At 36.6% G+C, this 12,091-nt stretch overlaps 1 protein-coding gene across 1 annotated transcript; it reads left to right on the forward strand.

Moving 5' to 3' along the window:
• Window positions 1-6,188: 6,188 nt before the first annotated feature.
• Window positions 6,189-7,560, forward strand: LOC144551985 (protein TORNADO 2-like). The gene is made up of 2 exons (XM_078300096.1): window positions 6,189-6,839; window positions 7,069-7,560. The coding sequence occupies exons 1-2, from the start codon at window positions 6,339-6,341 to the stop codon at window positions 7,378-7,380; spliced, it is 813 nt and encodes a 270-aa protein (XP_078156222.1). The 5' UTR covers window positions 6,189-6,338; the 3' UTR covers window positions 7,381-7,560.
• Window positions 7,561-12,091: the final 4,531 nt, after the last annotated feature.

The following is a 12,091-nucleotide window of genomic DNA, read 5'->3' on the forward strand; positions in this document are numbered from 1 at the left end:
TCAGGTACCAGTAATTATAATTCTGATTTTATGGTCTGAAATTATTTAATCCATAGACCATGTATAAGGTACCAGTAATGCACTTGGTTGATACAGAATAGTAGCCCACTTTAGTAACAGAATCAAATTTATAAAAATGTTTAATCCACTTGGTTGATACAGCCTGTCTATGTACGCAGACCCTTACAAAATTTTAGAGAATGCATTTATAATAATTTAATTCATATGAGAGTTCTTTGTTCCCTTTAAGAGATCAATTCACACAATTCAAACTACAAATTTTATATACAGGCTCCGAACAAAGCTAAAAGCAGCAAGCAATACATAACACAAGTACTGCGACAGTTCGGTTCGTCTTTCACAATTTGAGAAATTCCCCAAAATCTGATTCAAGCTGTGTTAACAACCATAAGCAATTAACACACAAATCTCAGAAATTCATAGTTCAAGGGGCTCAGCCCACCATCAAGAGTAGCTCAACACAGAGCAAAGTAACAAAAAAGGTCAAGACGGTTTACCGAGAATGTGCTGAGAGAGAGAAAGGTTGTCGTTGGAGAAGTTAGGGCCAAGAGAGGAGAGAAGCAGGACAGAAGGGAGTCTCTGAGAGAAGGGAGATCGCGTGTGAGAGACTCTGAGAGATTTAGGTTTAGAGAGACTGAGAGACGGGAGATGGCGTGTGAGAGAGAGGGGCTCGGGGTTTGGGGGGCGATACTCCACTGGACGGGTCCAGTAACGTTCAGTTGCTGGATAACAAAATTTGATTGTTCCAGCGAAACTTCTTAGATCAGATCAATCCGATATGCACAAATCTTCAATCAGATCGGACGGTTTAAAACTTGATTGCTCCATGGCTCAGGAACAATCGATTTGATATTAGCCTATCTCTCTCTCTATATATATATATATATATATGAGGTGGGCTACGGTGAGTTGCGAAGTAAAGCGACTATTTTACTTCACGCTCATATTTTGCGATTTTAAAGTTCAAAATGTCGATCCGAACCGTTCATCTTGTTCTCCATATTGAAATGTACTTGGAGACCAAATTTTATATTTTTTGGAATTTTTTTACTATTTATTAAGCAATTTTGAAAGTCGCTGATCTGATGGTCCAGAAAATTTCACTGTTTGTTACTGTTCACAGCAAAACAACAATTTTCAAAAATGCTTAATAAATAGTAAAAAAATTCCAAAAAATATAAAATTTGGTCTCCAAGCACATTTCAATATGGATTAAACAGCTAATGGTTTGGATCGGTCGTTTGGACTTCCAAAATAAAAATACGGCGTGAAGTAGAAACGTGTTTTACTTCGCAACTCACCGTAGCCCACCTCTATATATATATATATATATATATATATATATAGTTAGATTGATTACGAAATTCTAGCATTATCAACGAATTGACGAGGTCAACAAACGACAAATGACCTTCTACATAGCAAACGCAATTTTGATGATCACAAATTTGAACTTCAATTTTGATTTGAACTACGTGGTTGATCATATATCTTTCTCATTTGAACTTCAATTTTGATGATCTCAAATTTCTTAAAAATATATATATATATATAGAGAGAGAGAGAGATGGGCTATGGTGCATTGCAATGCATAGGCCATGGTGTGCATTGGACCATAAATCACCAATTCAAAGTCCAAATGACCGATCCAAACCGTTCATCTTGTTCTCCATATTAATATGTGCTTGGAGACCAAATTTTACATTTTTTGGAATTTTTTTACTATTTATTAAGCCACTTTGAAAATCGCTGATCCAACGGTGACTGTTTGGAACAGTAAAATCAGAAGCCACTATTGGATCAGCGATTTTCAAAGTGGCTTAATAAATAGTAAAAAAATTCCAAAAAATGTAAAATTTGGTCTCCAAGCACATATTAATATGGAGAACAAGATGAACGGTTTGGATCGATCATTTGGACTTTGAATCGGTGATTTATGGTCCAATGCACACCATGGCCTATGCATTGCAATGCACCATAGCCCATCTCTCTCTCTCTCTCTCTCTCTATATATATATATATAGAGAGAGAGTTAGGCTGGGGTGCTATGGATAGCATAGTGGCCTCTATGCTACGGCTCAATATTCGAGTTTTCAAAATCCAAACGGTCGATCCGAACCGTTCATCTTGTTCTCCATATTAATATGTGTTCGGAGACCAAATTTTACATTTTTTGAAAATTTTTTACTATTTTTTTAGCTAGGCAGAAAATCACTTGATCTAAAAAATTCTGCACCATTAAGATATTTGATTTTCTACCTATCTAAAAAAATAGTAAAAAATTTTCAAAAAATGTAAAATTTGGTCTCCGAACACATATTAATATGGAGAACAAGATGAACGGTTCGGATCGACCGTTTGAATTTTGAAAACTTGAATATTAAGCCGTAGCACGGGAGGCCACTATGCTATCCATAGCACCCCAGCCTAACTCTATATATATATATATATAGGACTTGGCTACGGTGCTATGGGTAGCTAAGAGGCCTCCCGTGCTACGGCTCAATATTCGACTTTTCAAAATTCTAACGGTCGATCCGAACCGTTCATCTTGTTCTCCATATTAATATGTGCTTGGAGACCAAATTTTACATTTTTTGGAAATTTTTTACTATTTTTTTAGATTTATTGAAAATCGCTGTTTTTCAGACAAATCTGGACCATAAAAAACAGCGATATTCAATAAATCTAAAAAAATAGTAAAAAATTTCCAAAAAATGTAAAATTTGGTCTCCAAACACATATTAATATGGAGAACAAGATGAACGGTTCGGATCGACTGTTAGGATTTTGAAAAGTCAAATATTGAGCCGTAGCACGGGAGGCCTCTTAGCTACCCATAGCATATTAGCCAAATCCTATATATAGATAGAGAGAGAGAGAGATGGGCTATGGTGCATTGCAATGCATAGGCCATGGTGTGCATTGGACCATAAATCACCGATTCAAAGTCCAAATGATCGATCCAAACCGTTCATCTTGTTCTCCATATTAATATGTGCTTGGAGACCAAATTTTACATTTTTTGGAATTTTTTTACTATTTATTAAGCCACTTTGAAAATCGCTGATCCAACAGTGGCTTCTGATTTTACTGTTCCAAACAGTCACCGTTGGATCAGTGATTTTCAAAGTGGCTTAATAAATAGTAAAAAAATTCCAAAAAATGTAAAATTTGGTCTCCAAGCACATATTAATATGGAGAACAAGATGAACGGTTTGGATCGGTCATTTGGACTTTGAATCGGTGATTTATGGTCCAATGCACACCATGGCCTATGCATTGCAATGCACCATAGCCCATCTATATATATATATATTTATATATAGGAATATGCTAGCATGCTATGCATAGCATAAAGCCCCTCCATGCAACGTCTTGAATTTCGACTTTTCAAAATCCTAACGGTCGATCCGAACCGTTTATCCTGTTCTCCATATTAATATGTATTTGGGGACCAAATTTTACATTTTTTGTAATTTTTTTTACTATTTCTTTAGATTTATTGAAAATCGTTGTTTTCAGCAAATCTGGACCATAAAAAAATAGCGATTTTCAATAAATATAAAGAAATTGTAAAAAAATTCCAAAAAATATAAAATTTGTTTCCCCAAACACATATTAATATGGAGAACAAGATGAACGGTTCGGATCGACCGTTAGGATTTTGAAAAATCGAAATCCAAGGCGTTGCATGGAGGGGCTCTATGCTATGCATAGCATGCTAGCATATTCCTATATATATATATATATATAGGCTGTGGCTAATTTGCTGCCGGCAGCATTTCTGCCGGCGGTGCTGCTGCGTTTTATTTATTTTGTGATGTCCAAACAACAAATCCAAACCGTTAGATGTTTAATCTATACTATAATCTACTTGGAGACCAAATTTTACATTTTTTGGAATTTTTTTACTATTTATTAAGCTGGTTTGAAAACCGCTGATGTCAATGCTGCAGAAATTTACTGAAAACAGCGGTTTTCAAACTAGCTTAATAAATAGTAAAAAAAATCCAAAAAATATAAAATTTGGTCTCCAAGTAGATTATAATATAGATTAAACATGTAACGGTTTGGATTTGTTGTTTGGACATCACAAAATAAATAAAAAATAAAAACCCGGTAGCACCTCCGGCTAAAATGCTGCTGGCAGCAAATTAGCCGGACCCTATATATATATATGATTTGGCTAATATGCTATGGGTTGCATAGAGGCCTCCCGTGCTACGGCTCAATATTCGAGCTTTCAAAATCCTAACGGTTGATCCGAACTGTTCATCTTGTTCTCCATATTAATATGTGTTTGGTGACCAAATTTTACATTTTTTTGAAATTTTTTACTATTTTTTAATTGAATATCGCTGTTTTTTATGGTCCAGATTTGTCTGGAAAACAACTATTTTCAATAAATCTAAAAAAAATAGTAAAAAATTTCCAAAAAATGTAAAATTTGGTCTCCAAACACATATTAATATGGAGAACAAGATGAACGGTTCGGATCGACCGTTAGGATTTTGAAAACTCGAATATTGAGCCGTAACACGGGAGGCCTCTATGCAACCCATAGCACTGTAGCCAAGTCCTATATATATATATGATATTTTGAAGAGGAATTCTATTAGGTTCTAAGCCTAGCTAGTACACCGAACTCCAAATTATTATTATTTTTAAAAATTTTGAAAATGTAATGTATTTTCTCTCCAAATAAAAAATAAAAAAGAACTTTAAAAAAGAAGTCCTTAATTTTCGTACCAGTTGGAATTAACTTGGAAACCTGATAACATCCGATCCGATGAATAGCTGTTCAGAGTTCAGACCAGCCCCGCCACCACAACTTGCTTGTTTTCGATATTTTGTATTTGTCTTGGTGTATCTTAGTTACTGTGAATCAGATCGACCAAAACCCCAAATTTCATTTAATCTCCGTAGCGTAGTGTTACCGTTACTGTGTTAGCTAGTGTGTTACTTGCAACGATCCGCTACAACTTTTGCATCGATCCTCTGAGATATCTCATATTTTGCATCGATCCTCTGAGATATCTCATATTTTGCGTGACTTTTTGGAAAATCTAAACCGTTGAAATACGTTCTGCACGAATCTGGAAGCTAAAATAATACTGCCCCCCTGCGCTACCCCCGAATAGGCACCAGACACGTCGGTCACGCAAAAGTTGAGATATCTCAGAGGACACGCACTCACTCCCTAGACGGAACGAGAGAAATCCGGGTCAAGGTTACTCTACAGTTAACAGTCTACAGAGTACAGACTATTTCTGTTTAGATCCGGACTGCCCAATCAGAATTTGTGAATTAAGCAAACTATTGAATCAGATGATAGTCTTAGTCTACAAATGATTGTAGAGGAGAGGAGAGGACACAAGAAGACAGACTTCAGTTGCTCACAGTCATAGGCATAGGCGCATAGCCTCTCCCATCAGGCCTCAGGTTATAATTAACCAAGTTCACTAATCTCGTGAGGCGAGATCGATATGTGTAATTAATGTGTCAGATCATTATTCGTAATGTAATATTACATATATACTAGGGTAGGGACATGTACTAATAAACTTCGTTCACATATATTATATAAATTGCATGACATTAATTCTTTTACATACTAGCTAGGGACTGTTATTTCGGTATGTGTCAGATCATTATTCGTAATATTAATTTAAAAAGATTCACTAATTGGTAACTTTTAGAACACATGCATCATAAATTGAGATAAATCATGCATGTTCATAATTATTTTTCTAGAAAAGAAAAATAATTATTATAAACTAGGTATTGGGAATTTCCATCTCGTAAAGAAAATATAAAATGAACAGAGCGAGAAAAAGAAAAACCGGTGCCTCGCATCTTCTTTAATCTGGATTCTAACCATTAACGGGCCTTAATTGCCCTAACCTGTGAGGCTGTGATCATGTTTTCTGACAATTGGATCATACAAAGGTTGTATCAGAGGTTTCACGCAACAAATAGAAAATAGCCACAAAGTTGCTTTTACACTAACCTGTAAATTAAAGAGAATATAATCACGCTTTAAGCAAAGAATCAACCAGCAAAAAGATGCCTCAGGCCTCAGCTAAAGGTAAAGGTGACAAAGCAAATACCTAAAACACATATTCACACTTCCCAATTCCCTAATTAATTAATTCTTCCCCTGCCGTTTTCACAAGAGCACAAATATAAATTCTTCAGATATCTCACACAAATAATTACATTCTTTCTCTAAGCATCTAAGCAAACCTCACACAAAAAATAATTAAGACCATATATCCATCAAACAAACCAAACATCTTTACTTCTTTTTTTCAATGGTTCTAAACAATACTGTCATCGCCGCGATCAATTTCGTTGCAATTCTCCTTTCAATCCCTATAATTGCTGCCGGCATCTGGTTGTCAACACAGGTCGATAGCTCCTGCCTGAACTTGCTCCAATGGCCAATCATAATCCTCGGAGTCTTAGTACTTGCCGTGGCACTTGCAGGATTTATCGGTGCATTTTGGAGGCTCCCCGTGATTTTACTTTTCTACTTGGTGACAATGTTTCTTCTCATACTTGCGCTTGCTGGTCTAGTCGTGTTTATATTTGTCGTGACAAACTCAGTTGGACCCGGCCACCTTGCACCGAGTCGCCTGTTCTTGGAGTATGAATTAGACGATGATTCGGGCTGGTTGAAGCACAGAGTGGAGGGGTCATACCAGTGGAACAGGATCAAGGAGTGTCTTAGTTCAACTAGTGTTTGCACAGATCTGAACCAGACTTATAGCTCAGCTCAGAGTTTCTTCAATTCCATGCTTACCCCATTACAGGTGCTATTTTTTTTTCTGTTTCTTTTGTTATACCTCTTGATTTTCATTGTTAATATATATTATCCTTAATTTACAAACCTTTCGTCATATCACACTCCAACAAGATGAAAAGGAATAAAAATAAAAATAAAAAAATTGTTCCAAGCATTTTTTTTTTTTTTTTTTGGAGAAACAATTTGTTCGAGTAACAACTCTGTTTTCAATCCCTATTTATTTAAATTTTTAACAGTCAGGATGTTGCAAGCCTCCAACAAAATGCGGGTACACATACGTGAACCCAACCAACTGGATCAGCCCAATCAGCGTCACATCAGACGTAGATTGCATGCTTTGGAGCAATGGCCAGACACAATTGTGCTACTCATGCTCTTCATGCAAGGCTGGCTTACTTGCTAATGTCAAGAGAGAGTGGAGGCGGGCCGACCTTATTCTCGTGCTAACACTTGTAGCTCTAATTTGTGTATACATCATGGGGTGTTGTGCCTTTCGTGCTGCTAAAACTGATGAGATCTTCAGGCGTTATAGGCAGGGATATACATGATCATCAGGGGAAAAAATAGGTGTATATAATATTCAGATGTGGTTTGATTTTGATTTTTTTTTTTTTTTTTTGGGTTTTGTGGAACTAATACGTCAAGTTCATTGTGTACACTGTAAATTTATTCTTTTTCCCATTATGTATTGATCTTTAGAGGTTTAGTAATTGTTTCTCCCCTGTTAATCTGTGTCATTTCATGAGAGAAACATGTTCTTCATTTTAGAACAACAACAGTAAAATTAATATAAATGTTAATTAAATGCAAAACATGTTTGTAAGAAAGCTTAGAGAGAGAGGGAGCAATTCAATTTCTCGCTTTGACAGATGAAGCTCGGCCCCTGGAAATCGGGGGTGATCTGATGGGCATCTGATTAAATTCGGTTTGATATTTGGTCGAAGTCGTTTGATCCTCATCAAATTTTGTGTGAACAACTTCAACATTCATATCAAGTGTGCACAAATCTTAATACAGATCAAACGAATTCGACATCGGACCCATCGCCACCCACTCCAGGCCGCTGGTTTTAATGAAACAAAAGGCGATTATTTGAAAAGAGGAATTAAATTAAAGAAGAAGTAGATCTTTCAAGTTTGAAGTCAACGTACTAACAAAATTTCAAGTTTGCAAAAAAAAAAACGCAAGGTTGAAAAAAGCGGCCCATTTCAGAGATAGTTGGTTTGTAAGCCCAAGAGGCCAAGACCAATTCAACCTCCAATTTTAAACTTTTCATCAAAGCCCTGAATATGCCAATACTCAAGCTTTGTCTAGTCCACTACAAAGAGACTGACAAGATCTGTAAGGAAACAATTACAGAATGGACCTTATAAATTTTTTATTTTATATGATGATAAAACTAAATGTTTTATTATTGTATTAAGCATGAAATTTTTACCTCACACAAATATTAAATGTATTCAACTTTCTAAAATCACCAACATAGATCAATGTTAACTATTGACTAAAAATACTTTTCTTTTAACTAATTACTAGCAAAAACTTTATATAAAAGTACTTATCTATGGAATTAACTGTCACCGAGAATTTTTATCCTCCAAATCTAATTTTACTATATACTTTGAACAATTGACCATCAGATATGTTCTCTTTTTCACCGACTTCAATCTCTTACGAGTCGTTGTGTCTTCATTGCTCAAAACATTGTCATCTTAATTAGTATTAGAATTATTGTTACAACTGATAATCAATGAATAAAATGGATCAATATTGTTCGAATCTTTCTCCATGGCAAACAATTTTTGTAAGAGGAAGAAGAGAGGGTAAAATTGGATGGAAGGTAGAGGATGGCTTCTGACGGAGGAGGATCGCGAGGGATGGAGGAGGGTACCGTTGCGCAGGATAAAGGAGTACTGTGCGGGGGAAGAGGAGGGTTGCACGGGATGGAGGGGGTAGTGCGCTGGGAGAGGAAGGTTGAAAGAATTCACGTGAGAGATGAGTGGGAGATGCAAGTTTTAGCGAATAAAATGGCCTCTTAAATATTTTATTAATACTGATTTATATTTTTTAATAAAAATAATTGAAAATTGATATATTAATAAATAGGTTATGTTTTGATGGGTAGATAACTAATTTTTAATTTTGGATGGAGAAATATCTAATTACAGAAGTTATGATGGTTATATATCTAAATTTATCTGTATACTTTACAAAAATAATTGAATTTATGATTTTGTTTTTAGAAGTATAATTGAATTCAAGGACATTAACCGGTTCCTTGATAATTACAAAGTATCATCTAGTTTTGAAAACAAAGTTAAACTAGATGATATTTTTTTTTTAAATTAACACTTATTTTACCTATGGATGTTTCCTTTTTGCATCAGGCAAGCTCTATGATAATCAGCTCGGACTCCGATACTCCGGGAAGGGTACAGTCCGTTGTATTCTGAGGAAACAGACCCTTGTCTTGGTTTAGAAGGCCTAAATTTTTAAAAGTACCATTTTTTCAAAAATAATAAACCAAAACACCATTTTTCTGGAATTTTTAAAAATGCCATGGCCGCTTCTATGGAATGCAGCCACCCTGGCCACTTCTAGGGGCTGCGGCCACAACCCGGTTTTCTATATAACCCATTTTTTAAAGAGAGAGATTCATTTCACGTCGTTTTCACCGGAACTTCTTTTCAGCTGAACTGTAAGTTTTTTCTTTTCTTTCTTTTCCAATTTTTTTTCAGTATTTGTAATTAATTTAGTTAATTTGTAATTTTAGGTTTTCTTATATACTCAGACCAAAATGGTTGTTATGGTATCTGTTTACACTGGTGGTAAGGTTCTAACAACCCCTAATGGAGTTTATGTGATACCGGTAATGTCAGGTATTGATTTGTTAGTTCTGAAATCGATTATTTCTCAGAACCAGGGATTGAATCAGGATCGATATGACCTTGATATTCAGGCCAAAATTAGCATACCCAGTTGTTATGGAGAAATCTGGTTCCAACTATTTCCTGTTCAGAATGATGGTGTTACGTTACGGAACTTTAACAATTAAATTCCGAATTACTGGAAAGCAAGAATCAAAATTCGTGCTAACAAAATGGAAGTTTAAACCTTAATTAAGGTTCCTCTAAATAAGTAAGTTAAGTGTGAAATGAAACCGCGTCGAAATTTCAAAGTTCTGAACCTTTATAGGCTCAGTGCGTCCGCACTGATGGTGAGTGCGGGTGCCTAACCCGCACTGGCCTCTGTTTGCCTTGGATTGTTGTGTGGATTTCTCCTCAGTGCGTTCGCACTGGTGTGAGTGCGGATGGGTGACCCGCACTAATTCCAATTTCTCTTTTCCTCCAATTCTGACCAAGTTCTGAGTGCGGGTGACCGACCCGCACTGAAATTGAGTGCGTCCGCATTACGCTCAGACATTTTCCTTGTTCAGTGCTGTTTTCATGAAAATTTGACTAAGTACTGAGTGCGTCCGCACTGGGGTATTCTTTTATGTGTTTTCCAAGCTACCGAAATCCTACCAAGTGTTGAGTGCGGGTGATTGACCCGCACTGAAAATGAGTGCGTCCGCACTCGTGTATATTTATGTGTATTTTCAACTGCTGAAAATCTGTTCTAAGTGCTGAGTGTGGGTGGCCGACCCGCACTGAATTGAGTGCGTCCGCGCTCAGGGTATCTTTTCATAAAAGCCCAAAATTTCTTTCTTTCTCTCTCTTCCCCTACGCCCATTTCCCCATTTTTAGTGATTTTCACCCAAGAGAGAAGAAAAAGAGCGAGAGAGTTTCCTTTCCCTCTCAAGCCCCCGATTGTTGCGAGAAATCGAAGCTGGAACCGAGCAAGCGACCGTGGATCTCTCCTAGCTCTCCTATTCGATATTCTTTTCTCTTCCCGTTTCTCTCTAAAATCTCGGATTTCTCGATTTCTCGGGTTTTCATTTTAAACCCGAGATTTGTGTTCGAATTGCTTGTAGACTAGCTCCTTGAGCTTCTTTGACCATTTATTTGCCGATTCCTTCCCGATTTCAGCTCGATTTCGGATTTCGATTTTTAGGGTTTTTGTGCAAAAACTAAAATTGGGCCTAATCGTGAATTGATTTGTTTAATCCGATCGATTAGACTTGTAATCGGTAGGGTTACCTCTTGATCTTGGATTCCTAGAACGTTTAACGGTTAATTTGAGGTTTTGACCAAATTACGGTTTAACCAATCGGTAAATTGAATTGTTACGAGAACCAAAATAGTGAACTGATAAGTGAAGTGTTACCAAAGTGAGAGTTATACGGTCCCGAGGACCTAGATGAAATTGTGTGTGTGGTTTTAGAGGATTTTGGTAAGAAATAATGAATCAAACGAATTGGTACCAAAGGATAGGAGATTAGTTAAGGTATAAGCCCTAATACAACTCAAGTAAACTCCTCGATCATGAACCAAGGTTAAACCTAGTATACGTGTAATATAGATGTAGGCTCTGTTGGGGTTCACGGGGTGCTAACCGGAAACCGTTTAGGCTTAAGGTGCGGAATGACCGTAGAACAAAAATTTCTACGGCCAACTTAAGCTCAGGATTAAACGGGGTATGTCAGGAAACTTTCCAAGGCGGTCCACCTTCAGTATTCCTTTGGCATCAAAACCCAATTTAATCCTTTTACAGATCTACTCCATGATTGATTTCTAAAACTTTAATCTACTTACAAATTAAATAGATTAATATAACATATTTATACCTTGTTTCCAAATCACAGTTGGAATGCAGACCGAGTGAGTAGAGCCTCACCAGGGAAGGAATCGACTCGGAGTATCACACGTGTGATACCTCTATCGGTTATCCACCAGGACTAACCAGAGAGCGGTTTATTTCTTCTGCCAGAAATACCGTAAATCGCAGAATTCTGCAAAAACACTATTCACAGGAAAAAGACGAAAACCCGTAAACGCGAATTTTCGGTTGCTCAGTTTCATCAATATGCAAAACTGACATACCGCTAAATTCGGTAAAACACTATTCATCAATCCCGTAAATATACTCCACAACAACCCGCAAGATTATACGTCAAGTACGTATAACTTTCTTTTCTCAACCGAAACACTATTTTGGAGAGAAACCGAGAAAGAGATAAAATACCGATCCGTTTCGACACGAAACCGGTACGAATCAATTAGTTATTTAATCCTTTCATGCACCCCTCTATTTATAGCCTCTAAAATGGTGTGAAAAGACCAAAATACCCCTATGACAAGGCATGCCACCTAGGGGGTG

The sequence above is a fragment of the Carex rostrata genome, chromosome 3 (assembly GCF_964058835.1).
Source record: "Carex rostrata chromosome 3, lpCarRost1.2, whole genome shotgun sequence".
Taxonomy (NCBI): Eukaryota; Viridiplantae; Streptophyta; class Magnoliopsida; order Poales; family Cyperaceae; genus Carex; species Carex rostrata.

Coding starts and splice junctions, on each gene's coding strand:
- LOC144551985 (XM_078300096.1), top strand. CDS start 6,339: ATGGTTCTAAACAATACTGTCATCGCCGCGATCAATTTCGTTGCAATT. Junction 6,840..7,068: donor CCATGCTTACCCCATTACAG/GTGCTATTTTTT, acceptor AATTTTTAACAG/TCAGGATGTTGCAAGCCTCC.